This window comes from Amphiprion ocellaris, chromosome 14 (genome assembly GCF_022539595.1).
Source record: "Amphiprion ocellaris isolate individual 3 ecotype Okinawa chromosome 14, ASM2253959v1, whole genome shotgun sequence".
Classification (NCBI taxonomy): domain Eukaryota; kingdom Metazoa; phylum Chordata; class Actinopteri; family Pomacentridae; genus Amphiprion; species Amphiprion ocellaris.
Genome location: NC_072779.1, coordinates 13,979,132 through 13,993,102, shown reverse-complemented (window position 1 = coordinate 13,993,102; position 13,971 = coordinate 13,979,132). Strand labels below are relative to the sequence as shown.

Below are 13,971 nucleotides of genomic sequence, written 5' to 3'. Positions count from 1 at the left end.
TGTCAAAGAAAATAAATGATATTTGTGCAGTAAGTTTTTTTCAGCATAGAAAAAGATAGGTGGCAAAATGACTGTTCACTTATCAAGATTGTCTGCAACTAATTTTCTGTCACTTGTCTAATCAATTTATCGACTCTCCTCTCCCACGTTTCTTTCTTCTCTCATTATTTACACTCATTTGTTCTTTTTCTTCATTATCTATCAATTAATTTAACTTACATTTTCAGATGATAATTATCAGAAGCCATATGGTTCTTCTCAAATTAGTGCTCAAAAGTCTAAAATTAAACAAGTATAAAAAGACATCAATGTTTACCCACCAATATTCAGCATTTTTCAACGGGAGGTGGCCTAACCTTTTTTTTTTTTACTGTGCCTTTGTGGTGCCAAAAGTCACTGCCAAATTATGTTATTCTGTTTTTCATCCATATATCTCATTCTTAATAATTCAGGAATGCCATCTGGGAATCGCTTTAAATTTGGCACAAACATCCAGTTGAATGTAAAGGATAAAGTGGTTCAAATTTTGGCCACAACTCACAAATTCATATTGAAATATGAACATTTCAAATTGAAAAGGTCTGACAGAATTTAATAATAACATTTTATATCCAATGGATCAACTTCACTGTGACTTTATAGTGTTCTGTATAACTTTTCTGGCAAATATTTAACACCATAACTCAGGAACAGAAGGGGAGATTGTGACCATATTCCACATTTGGTTGGATTTGGTAGTCTGACTCACCAGATGTAGATTGTGGATTCAAGCCTGCCATTGGCTGCTCATGTCAGCCAGCTTTTTTAAGAATTTGGTCGTGCAGTGAGGCGGCCCTGCTAGTTGTTTTGTTTTTTTTTTTTGGTGGATTATTCATTTAAATGACAGCACTTGCCGTCTTGCAAGCAAATGTTCCACCAAAAACAATTCCACCTGTCACTATTTTGAAGGAACACTAAAGCTGCATCTTTTGCTTAGCTCCGCCTAAGGATGACTGAAATTTGTTTAAAGGACTGCAAACAAGATAGAGCGTTTTGTTGCCAGACGTTGTTGAGTGAGACTACTGAACAACGCTAATCTTAGGTGGCAAACTTAAAACTATGGCGATTGTATTGATCTTTTACGCTGCTGGGTTGAAAATGAGTGTGAAGCCTCCACATGTTAGAACTTTAAGGTTTCTTTGCAGCCACATCCACATTTAAGGCACTGTTTATATGGCTGCAACCTTTTCAGAGTCAGCTTTATTAGCCAGGCATGTGGATGCATGAAAGGAATGTCACGCTGTTGTTTATGTTTCTCTGAATGAAATTAAACACTTACGGTAGATTACATGAGTCTGGACAGACATGGATGTAAACTGCAGCTGGTCTGGTTGGTGAAAGCATACAACCGTGAAGAGGTAATTCCTCTGCCAAGGCGAGAACTGAGTTTGTCCATCAGTCAGAAGGATTATGCAAAAACTACCAGGCAAGAATTTCATGGAAGTTGGTGGAGAGGTGCAGCACAGGCAGAGGGATTCTGGTGCAAATCTGGGTCACTTTTTTTTCTTTAAATTGTGAGATAGAGCATTAGCCTTGGCAGAAGATTCTAGCTCCAGTATAGCATCATGTATAGAGTGATACTGCAGGAGCCAAACTGAATTACAGAAACATCCATTCTGACACATTATCTTACTGATCAAGTGACAAAAATGACAACATGATGAGACAAGGAATGCCTTGTTTTTGTGAGCGCGCCACACCTTTCAGTCGCTGAACTCGCTGTAATCTTTTCTGAGCTTAAGAATGTGTGCTTTTTTTTCCTTCCTTTTCAAAGACCTTGATGCCACAGGACTGAAAGCCATAGTACACTTTAGCACTTTAGTCCTGTACAATTTGGTCTTTTTCTGTTTTGACGGTCATCACAGGTATGCTTCTGGTAAAAGGTTCCACTTTGTTAGATGCTGTGAAGCGTTACAGTCTGTACGACTGTAGAGTTGAAGCAAAAATGAGCTAAACTCATTCACTTAGAGACGGTGTTTACATTGGAGAACTCCTCATTGATTGATCAGCTGGCTGATGTACTCGTCTACATCAGTGTCTAAATCCTGTGATCAGAGCTGGCAGAGAAAAGCAGCACATTTCCACGTTCAAAAGCAACCAGACACACTGTCTGCTTGTTATAGAACAGAAAATATAAAGATCACTTATCGTCTGGGAAAGGCTTCACACTCACATTACTAAGATAGAAAGCTGTCAATGCATGTTTTTTTTTTATCATCCTCATGAATGTAATCCAGGTCTAACACTTTTATAAAGACACTTCAGGGCGTTATACCTGGGAGCGATCACATATCATCACACTTTAGGCAAAACTGCTCTCTACAAACCAGCAAGCCTCAAGTTATGCTATCTTCTTTATAGAGGGCTTGAAGGCAGCTAATAGTCTGAAAAGCCAGAGAGCTGACAGATGCAATGTGGGAAAGTGCAGGTTATGTGCTTGTTTTCAAACCCTTTCTCAATCTTTGAAGAGGATATTCATCCTCTTGTCTTCGGCTGTGAGGGAGGCTGAGGTCTGGGTCACTCATCGACTGGCACCCCTGCAGGGTGGACACTTTGGAGTCACGCAGTGCTGAAATCTGGGATGATCTCCCTAACCAGCGGGGAACTCTGCCACCCCTGAGTTGGCTTTGTCTTCCAATAATTAGGCCCGATAGCTTTCCAGTTAGATAATTATAGATTAATTATCAGCATCATTGTGTTTGGTGTCACTTAGTCACGACTACAAAAGACTAAGATTCATGTCATTCAGAGAGCTAAAAAGATTTGCAGCAAGAAAAAACAATGTCAAAAGCCAAAATAAAAGCACGGAAATGTGAACTTCTGTAAAATAATATGTAACAGGTGACCTATATAATTTAAAATCTGGCTTGATGAAAAACCAACATGGCTCCGTCTACTGCTGTGATGCATCTAACAAACTCTTCATGAGCCCCAAAAATGTCTATTGCTGTACTTAAAACAGTTTTTTTCAAAGCAGAATCTACAATTCATTTTTGGGGAAAAAAATAAAATAATAAAAAACTGGGGAAAAAAAAAGCCCCACAGCTTTCAGTGACTAATCTGCTGTGGGCGGTGGACAGCTTGAACGTAACAGTGCAGACTCCAGCTAAATAAACCATCTAAGGATTGACACATCTAAGTAAAGATACAAGAGTACAGACTCTTTGCGAGAATTTTTCTCTTTCGTTCCGACACATCACACTTTTTCACATTCAACCGACAGCAGACACACTGAGCGCCAATTCTCTTCATCAGTCTGTGCGTTGCTCCTACAACCCTGCAACTGGGCGCTTGTGCGGCGGTGACCGATACATTCAGAATAAAGATGAACTCATTGTCGGATGTGAAGCCATTTGCTCGAGTACAAAGAGCATCATTTTGCTTCCTCAGCCAGCCACATTATGCTTCCAGAAGGGGGCGGATTCAGTAGTTTACAAACTGTTTGAATTTCAAAACCATACTTTTGTCCAATCTTACAAAAAAAATGGCAGAGTTTAATAATACAGTTCAATGCAGTGATTGAATATGGTTGAGCGGAGACACCAGCCAGTTACAATTCAAGCAACTGTGACATGTACGAATATGCGGCAAAAAGTGAAAGCACATTTTCTTTGCAGCGCTCCCTAAACAATAAGATACCAAGATACCATGCTGACAAAAAAAAGTATTGAATACTTCTTTAACTCAACTGACCCGCTCCATTTTGGAGCATGGCTCCCTCTTAAAGCTCCTAGCTGTGTGAGAGCTGTAGGAGGGCAGCTAGCGCACAGGAATGTCTCTGTTATGCCGTATATAGCAGAGCCCACTTGGTTCAGAGCGGTATATGAAAGCAGGCCCTGGGAGACTCACTCAAGATGTGTGCACGGATGAAGGTAGCGGCATACATGCACGTGCTCCTGTAGGTTGATGTCGAAACCAAGCGGATTGCATTTTAGCTTAAAACGACCATATCAAACACCAGATGTAGGTCAACCTATGACGCAGGGAGGAAAATATCCCAGACTCAAATCAAATCAAGTCTACTGATGGTGCGAGCTTCAAGCGGGGGGAAATTTTTACATCAAGGTTGCTTTTTTTTAATCAATTCTTGCACATGCAGCCTCAGACGTCTCGGCAGCCTCATGTTGCTGCTTCGCCTTCAAGATTTCATTCTATTTTTGAATGTGGCGACAAAAAAACATCACAAGGCATAGCGCAACAATGGCACGCACAAATGCCTCACAAAGGATTTATTTTGCCACACAATGCTCGGCGTGCCTCAAAAAACCAGCTGTGATGAGGGTGCAAGATAAATGAGGAAGATGGACCTGAGATAAACAGATCCCCCTCTGTTGTTGCCTCCTAATTAAAGGCCTTTTTAATCTCTTTATTATAATCACACATTCAGCCCATCGCATGTATCTCACACATCTGGCCCCAGGTGTGTACGAATAGAGAATGCAAATAGGCAGAATACATATTTTGCTCGTTATGCGCCGTGCAGACTTGCACATACTCGCACCCTCCTTGCCCTCTCTGCACTTGCTCTTTCTATTTCGTTGACTCATGCCAGTCTCCCCATCTCTCCTTGAGTCACTTCAAAGAGAACCCCTCCATCCCTCTAAAAGTGCCATTCTCCTTGGTGCTTATGGCTGATAGGCTGTGGCCTCATTCCCTCTCCGATGCAGCCTGTCCCCATTGTGTCCCACTCTCCGAGAGTAGCATGTGGGTGGAGGACAGAGCGACTCTCCAAAGTGAATGCCTGACATGGATGTATGGGCTGGGGGTGTATCCTCTCACCGAGCTAGACTATCATCCACCTGCAACTCCCAGCTGCCATATGCATCCTTCTCTGAGAGCAGGGGAGAAAAGGAAGAGCGAGGGAGAGACACGGACTGAGAGTACTTGTGGCACTCGGATGCCTGTTTAACTCTTGAGGAAGCTAATCATCGGATGGAGGTACTGAGGATGATGGGCTACAAGCTTTCAGAGAGGGGGGAGGTTGCTTTAAATGCAAATCCCTTTCTTATAAAAATCGGTTCCATTTAAAAGGATTTCTGGGAAACGATCCACATTTCCACGGCAGGGGAGACAGTCAGCAAGAGAAAACAGCATAGCACCAGTCAAACATCAAGGAGACAGAGGACGTGGAAAGAGTAGCAAAAGAAAAGGGTACATGTCTGTGAAAGAAGGGATTGGGGCTCAAGTAGGGCCTCTTAGATAAAAACATCCTTTCTGCATTGGTGACACTTAGCGAGGTTTAGTTTAGGCTGAGCAGCATTATGCTATTCATCGCGCTAGTTGTGCTACGAAGGAGTCAGGAGGTTAAAGAATAAACAGAAGACCGATGGAATAAAAAATAAGAGAATGGCCTGCTTGTTGAAAGTTTTCAGAGGGCAGCCCTCAGTCTTATCTCCTGCCCAAAGGGGGTCTACTACCAGCAGATAATGAGTCTGCAAAGTTGAAATTCCACAAGAATTTATGTCTGCATGCCTGCATTCCCCACGAGCTCCACCTGGAACATGTCGGTGATGCACCAGATGTTGTGGGTGATTTCTTGACTCACACACTGTTGACCAGATACCATTTGAGGCTCCTCTGTCAAGTGACAATTGCAAAAAAGTTCATTTTAGCAAGATGTCTGAGTTAACTATACATCGCTATGTTACACGCAAGAGTATGGAGTCTTTTGATGACACATTACTGACATTTATGCAATGTAATTTTAATTTATTTATCTATTATAGACAATATTTTAACATTTTAGTGCCTTAACTGTTCAACAAGAATTTAGTCCAATAACGTCTCAGGCTGTTACATATTGTTCAGCTGGCTGCATATGAGCAACTAGTGCGTGTTTCAACAAACTACTGATGTAATGTTGGCCTCTGTTGCTGTTTCAACCCTATTATTACCCTACAGCTGCTTCAAATATAATCTTAAATAACGACATATCTGAGATCATGGATTATGGAGAGGCTTTTATTTACAATATGGGTTAACCCTCGTAACCCCAAGCAGTTTCTGGGTGTTTTTTTGTTTGTTTTTTTTGTTACTACAACATTTTTACTTGCTGTGAGCTTATTTTTCAATGCAGTATGAATTCCTGCACCTCTATGGAAACAGCACAACCATGGCTAGCAGTAGACACAACTCAAAAATGTCTTTTGTGTAGTATATCATAATCAAAATCCACAAATCATCAAAAAAAGGTTGAATTCCTTTGATTGCTTATTTTAAAATCGAAAAAACGCATACAGCATGTTTCACAGTTGTTCAAAACACTACAAAAAATAGTGATCTGCTTACTGTAGATTCTTTGCTACTTAATTATACTGTTAATTTGTTTCAATACTTGTCTTGTATCTGTGCTGCATGCAGTTCATCCACGTTTAAACTGAAAACTAACTGATTTTTTGTCACAAGACTGTTGGTCACTGCTGAGCCACTAATGGCTTCACAGTGGTACAGGGGAGCGCAGAGTAATTAGATTTTCACTGAATGAGGCTAGGACAAAGGGCTTATTTTTGGTGATTTTTAAAATCTGAGATACATAGCATAAAGTCATTTTGAAATGTCATCATTTTCAGCTTAGATTTGGCAAAGTCTCCCACTGGAACAGCACGCCACAGATCAGTAGTTCAAGGACTGTCAGAAAGTTGAAAATCTAGTGGTTCTTGGTGTTTTTATAGTCTCTGCTTCTGATAAATGGTGTCATTTTAGCAAAAAGACAGCATGCCTTTTAAACTCCAGTTTTGGAGTTCAGAGGTTTAAATCATGTGACTGTGAAATCTGAATTTACTACTCAGATGTCTCATTACTCTTGTTTGGCTTCTGCTCCACCAGTTTCTGGCTGTGTGAGCTCATTGTTCAGAAAAGAGAGCACACGTGTATCTTTTCTGGTGCCAAACAAAAAGATGTTAATGTCACCTCTTTTGTTTGGGTTGAGAGAAAGGGAGCAGCATGGAACAAGCCACTGTGGGTGTGTAAAGTTTGCAAGGGACAGGATGACACTTCACTCCTCCTCCCATCACCAAAAAGTCCTGTCTGTGTCTTTAAACCCAGCAAGAAAACAGGCCTCAGCCAAACAAATTACCACGGCAGCTGTTGCATACTATGTTGATAGATGACTTGTAAATAGCAGGAAGTAACAGCTGCAGTAAAAATCCATATTGCCGTCGAGAAAGATGGATTTAGAATTTTAAACTGCGTGCAATAAGTACGAACCTTTCAGGTAAAGCATTGACAGCAGAGTTCATCGACTTCAGGGTCTGAGCCGTTTCTCCACCAGAACTGATCTACGGTCAAATAGCACGAACACAACCATCCAAAAGCTCATGTGCATTTCAAATGTTGGAAACATGAATAACAAAGAGGTTTTTATGCTCGACTGAGGTGGGAAAGTGCAACTTTTTGCATGTGATTTGCTGCTGAAACTAAAAATGCTGGTGAACAGAAATGAGAAGATCTTGCATGGACCACTAATACATAAAATAAACCTAAACTGCACATTATCTTCATTTGTTTGAAGATTACGTTTAATTTAGCACACTTTACTGCCACCTGATTGGAGAACTGCAGCAGTATAAGCAGCAGATGGAAACACATTAATTTGCTTTTTTTTCTTCCAATTTTGTGATTGCTTGGTGAAAATCTGCTCTAGATAAATGTATGAAGTGACATTAAGAATGGCTGTCTACAAACCTGTTACACCTCAGATGATTCGGTTGCCCTCGCCCCCAAAAATGCCTTCAAGCTCCGTATATTAGATAGAACAGATCACCTCCAATAACAGAGTTGGTATCGTTAAAGCTGTGGACCTGAACAGGTGGAGAAGACTGCAGCGCTTTTTGTCACCGGCTGCATCTTGCCACTGCTAAGAGAGAGAAACTGTATGTGCGAGGAATAAAGAGGGGCTGAGAGAACAACAAAATGGGTACTTTATAGGTTGAGTGTGTGTGTGGGAGGATAAGGAATCATTATGGTTGCATTTCTGAAGATGTTCTAAGGTCTACATTAGGGAGAATTACTAATATTGGTTAAAACGCTTACGTCTATTCATTTCCGTGCATTTGTATATATGCACGGCGAAGCAGAGAAAGAGTGTTTATTTCTACTGTCCGTGTGTCCTCGATACAAGTTTCCAGCCAAAGCATGTTATTAATTTCCAGCCAAAGTAATTATCTGATCAAGAGGTCTGTGTTTTAATCTTCATAGAGACAGAAGGAAGAGGGATCCATGCGCTGAACAAGCAAGTGGTGTGTGTAAGTGAGTCATTTATCCTTTAGTTGGAAAAGGAGGAGAGGTTTGGCAGCTATGAGCTTCATCTGCCCTCCCATCAGTTCATTACAGAATTCCCTACTAGGTGGAGAACAAGCGGGGGGTGGATGATCCAGAGCATGCTGGCAGAGGAGAGGGCCATTACCCAAGACACAGAAAACCAGACATCTTGTTCACACTTGGCAAGACACAGATGTTCTAGAGTCGGTCGACGAGGCGCTACGACCCCTCGTCTCCCGCCTGTTCTCCTCGTCGTGTCGGAGCTGCACCTGTTTGGAACCAGCAGCTTGTAAACATCAGAGAAAGGTGAACCAGAGCCAAGCCTACTGAGACTATTCACAATTTTCTGAGGGCGTTATCAACAATTTCTGCCACCAAAAAGAAAAAAAAAAGAAAAACCTATGGGATCTCATCTCCCACTCAAAGATCTGAGGTCAAGTATCCTAAATCCCTGAGAAGAAGACAGAAGAACGAAAAATTGAGAGTTGAGCCAGAGGTCAGGTCCTAAGCTGCAAAATGGTGCAGCCCCAGCTGCAGAAGAAACTACATCCCCTCTATTAATGGCCTGATTCCTGACTCCCACAAAACTCTGACCAAAATGAAGTTTGGGAAAATCCCAAAGTTCTCGCTCAAAATACAATGTCAACAAAGTCGCTCCCGCAAGAATTGGGATCGTCAGTAGCTGCGGTAGTCTAACATGTCACTTTATTGGGTGTGTAAGCACAAGAGGCAAATCCGATCCAAGCCACGGGTGGCGTCACATGTGCTCTACATCCATGTAGTACAGCAAAACTCCAAGTCTCTGTGAGAAGAAAGGTTTGAGGCCTGAAACCAGACGCAACTGACAGATTTGTGTTCCTGCCACAGAATATGTGAAGCCATGCGTGTTGATTGTGCTCCTGTTTACAACTACTTCTGATTGGAGAAGTTTCATTGTAACAAGTTCTCATTGTTTCCGTGGCAAGTTTATTTTTTTAAGGGCAAAACACCCACCCCATGTAGGAGATCATGTCGGGAAATTACAGAGAAATGGCTGTTTTGTCAACTTTCAATTTTATGTCAAGGTATGTGCTATGGTTACAAACTCTCCACATCTCCTTTAGACTTGCATTTAGAGCATAATTTATAAGGCAAAAGAGACAAAACACACAATAAACAAAACCAATATCCAATTTTCTACAGATGTCAGAATAATATTGCTTTTAGCCAACGAAAAGCTGATATCCTGAAATCCCTGCACTGCAAAAAACGGATGTCAATTCCTCTTCTCATGTGGGAAAACAGCATAAAAAAAACATGCTAAGAGAGCAGCAACATCCCTTTAAACAGTTGTGTACTCGTTACAAATTTCCACCCACTGTTAGCTACTATAAACAGTAACTACCAGAAAAAGCACAAAGGCGAGTAATAAAGTGCAGTCCTCTCAGGTGAGCAGCAGCATGCAGCCTACACAGCAGCACGCTACTTTTAAAAACCCTGCAGTTCAACAGCTCTTAAAGGAACCCAGTTGTGATCCTCTGATCCTCAGTAAACACAGGCCTATTATTGCCAAAGTCCATTTTCTATCAAAGGTGTTTTTTGGGGGTTTTTTGCAAGATGTTTCAGCAGCACTTGAATCAGTTTTCAGTTCACAGCACTGAAACTTCCCTATTAGTGGCGCACACACACACACAAAAAAAGACTGACGTGTAAGAAGATTAGAAATAGTAAATAAACACCCAGGCATCTGGTTTCTCGGTGTGGCTCGCTGACACTCGCTCCTCCACCCTTGCATTACGCAAATTATCCACACGCTGTCCCCGTTGTTATGCTGATGATGTTGAGCTCTACTCGCTTGTAAAACCCGACTGGTGGAAACCATCATTTTCTTTAACATTATGACAGATAATTTCAGACTGTTTTATTTCTCCCCCCAGGGTCCACAAAGCCGATCCAGGACAATTTGCCTGTTAATGTCAAGCCTGCCGCCAGAAATGAATATAAATTATGTTTCAGATTACATATCTGATGCAAAGTGGTGGATGTTTCTTTTTTCTTTACTTCAGAGCTTAATGTAAAAGTTAAGAAGCCTCCTGCAGCTTTCTGCATTAACACCGCTGAAATCACACCAGGCCTGTATTAGGCTCTATGCACTGAATGTTTTAGTATTGATTTTAGGGTAAGCTGGTTAATGGTCCCCCAGGAAGCAAGAAGGGAACCCTTTGATGACTTGAAAGTGAAAACTAATAGGGAGCTGGTCTTAGGAATGGACTTTCTGGAAACATCAGCGAGGGAAAACCAATATTCAACCCACAGTAAGATGAAGAAGGATGTTTTTTTTATTTAAAAAAAAAAAAAAAAGCATTGTCTATGAAAGTTTTCACATTGAAATTAAGATGAAAGCTGTGCATCAGTGATTCTAATTAGTGAGGTTGTGGTTTCATCCATATTTCTGATTATTCCGCTGAGGTTGAAGTCTGGCGTTGTGTTTTCATTGCATGCTTTTAAAACATCTTGAGGTTTTCCTGCACTTACTTTTGGTTAGGAACAGGATGCAACGCTAATTGGACTTTGCACTCAACCATGCAGCCAGAAAACAAGTCCAAGCAGCATCTCAGAGAGAAAAAAAACCCCAGACTCACCTTCCTCTGCAGCACCCAGAGGAGTCCAGTCCAGGAAGATGCAGCCCAACAGGACGATGCTTCTGTATATCAGCTCCATGGCGACGGTGGTAGGTGGTTGGAGATGACTGGACTTGGGTTCAAAACCAAGTGGCACTGACAGCCACTCGACTGGCAGCTCGGCTCTGCAATCACTGACCTCAAACCAGTCCGCATTTAAAGTGGACTTGAGCTCAGAAAAAAAAAGCCTCACACTGTTCAAAACACCGCAGCAGAGAAAATAAACACACGTTGGCTACATGCGGTTAATCAGCTGGTCGTTGACTTACAGCGCGTTTTCAAGACTCTGGATGCAGCGTTTGTTCCCGCACACTGGAAACTTGTCCAACTTTGAGTTGTGCTGGAAGTCTGGAGGAGAAAACAAGTTCTAAATAAAAGCAGAGCGCTGGAGCCGCTCTAACACCTCGGTCCTGTCAGTGCGCACAGCAGATGCATGCGTAAAAACTTGTGTGCCGGGCTTTAATACGCTCTTTGTGCTCCACACGATTTCTCCCCAAAAATCTCCCCCTCAGCTCGATGACCGAGCAGCCGGAATCCGCAACCAGGGCACCTCACTGCACGTCTGTTAGGAATAATCCTCGTCATCAGCGGCTTCACACCTTCTTCCACATCTTCTCGTCATGTTCGTCAAACAATCCGGCAAAGTGCGCTTTGCTTTCCCCTCCTATGTATTTTTAATTCCTTTAAAGCACCAGGCTGTTTGGCTGCAGGACGGGAAAAAAATACACAAAAGGTGGTGGGGATGTTGCGCGACAGGTCTAGCTTGGCCTGGTTTCAGAGGCAGGATGAGGCTGAAACTGAGGGAAAATGTCTAATTTGCGCACTGGAGAAGTCGGCGGACTCGACGCACAACGGATATTAAAAGTTGTGCGCTAAAGTAGCTGGGAGGACTGGCAACAGTAAGCTGGTCACCGAGGACTCCGCCACCGCATCAAACCCGGAGTCGAATGGCAGCAGCAAGCTCCGCCCACTGCTCCCATAACAGCTGCGTCAAGAGCACAGGACGAGGCGCAGCGCATCCGGCCAGCGCCTTCAAAATAAAACACACTGTCAGAGGGTTGAAAAGTAGTAAATTAGGAATTTCAGCATCTGTTAAATGTCGTTTAATTTCGCTTTGTTGCCTCAAAGTTACCCCTTTGATATTCCAGGATAGATACACTCACACTGTGTCTACTTGCCTCACAGCTGGCTATGACTTGATCTCATGTGGGTAAACTAAAGCGTCAACGAAATGGACGAAACAGATCAAAACTACAGGCAAGATAAGGCAACAAATAATAAACTAGGATGCTGAATGTAGTTTTATATATCATTGTATGTTAGATACCACATATATAATTACAGTTTATAAGTGTCATCAGTATTCTATACTACATAGATTATTATTTGGATTTTATGCTATATATGGTATTGTGGTATTTTATACTATATATTGTCTTATAGCACTTTATGTCATATAGCATATTTATATATAGTATTTAGTATTTAATATGATATATACCCTGGACAGGTCACTGTAGCGGCCCCTTGGATTCATTCAGCAAGACCGTGTACCATAAGCACCGTGAAAACTACAGAATTAAACAGAATACAAAATGCCTCACTGTAGTATCAAACAATTCACATATAAATCATGTTCACATCCAATACAAATAAACGCAACTCATCTGATAATAATGCATATTTAACATTTTCATACCTCATTCCGCCGTTCCAAGGGCGCTAATTTAAGTGTTAGCCATCAGCTAGCATGCTCTCCAGCTCGATATACACACACGTCGCTGTTCAGAGCTACGAATACAGGATAATGAGGTAAATCACAATGTTAACCTTTCCTTAATACAATTCAAACAAATAAATGTGATGTATAACTACTGTTTTTAGACAGCTTTTACCGTTTCTCCGACAATACGTGGGCACAACGTTGTTTAGACAAAGAAACAGGAAGTTCGGCATCACAAAAACCGCAGAAGAAGAAGAAACGCGCGCTTAACAAAATAAAAGCGGAACAGACCACAAGGTGGCACTGCAGGACTACAATGTCTTCTTAATACATAAACAATACTGTGCAGGAGAATAATAATACAATTTATCAGACATTTACAGTCACCAGTAATCACAGGGCTACATATACAGACAAACAATCACTCTCGCATTCAATTCCGCGGACACTTTAGAATCACCAAATAACCTCAGCATGTTTTTGGACTGTGGGAGGAAACCGGAGTACCCAGAGAAAACCCATGCATGCACAGGGAGAACATGCAAACGCCATGCAGAAAGATTGCGGGACTGTGCAGCCCCCTATACTATATATACAGTATTATTAAATTCTGTTTTATACTATATTATATTATAACTATATACTATGTTTAGCATTATTTGTAGGTATGCTATATATAATATTACAGTATTCTCTACATATATAGTATTATTGTATTTTAAGCTATATATGATATTTTATACTATATATATCATAGCACTCTGTATTGCATTGCTATATATAATATTATTAGAATTATATAGAGATATTGATTTATTAGTATTAGTAATATTATTACTATGCATTGTATTTGAAAGTGTTAGTCATACAATAGCTGTAACTAATACTGTAGCAATGGTCTAAACCTTAATATTTTAACTTGTGTAACATCAGTCTTGTGTCTTTATTGGAAAGCATTTTCCATTTTCCTAACCCTAACAATACACAACTAAGCGGAAGAAAAATCACAGGAAACCATCCATCCAATAAGACAGATGCTAAAATTCTACATACATGGACTTATATCTAACACTGTGGGGATTAGATTGTGCTTCTCACTAAATTCATTGACTCTTGGCCAAATAGAGCTTTACCGATTCCCTGGACATGATGCAATAGCCAATGCTTTTATTTTGACAGCAAATTCTCTCAATCTCCGGTGTTATTTGGAATATTTCTGAGCGTCTCGACTCCAAAGCAACAATTAAGTGCGTCCTCTTGCAAGCGCTGACATGCTGTTCCACTGAAGTG

At 41.2% G+C, this 13,971-nt stretch overlaps 1 protein-coding gene across 1 annotated transcript in view; it reads right to left on the bottom strand.

The window, feature by feature from the left end:
* Nucleotides 1-11,907, bottom strand: part of ephb4a (eph receptor B4a) — a 44,512-nt gene extending 32,605 nt beyond the window's left edge. Inside the window, exon 1 of the mRNA XM_035942350.2 lies at nt 10,920-11,907. Within this exon, the coding sequence (XP_035798243.2) occupies nt 10,920-10,998 (79 nt within the window). The 5' untranslated portion in view covers nt 10,999-11,907. The remainder of the gene's footprint in view (nt 1-10,919) is intronic.
* Nucleotides 11,908-13,971: the final 2,064 nt, after the last annotated feature.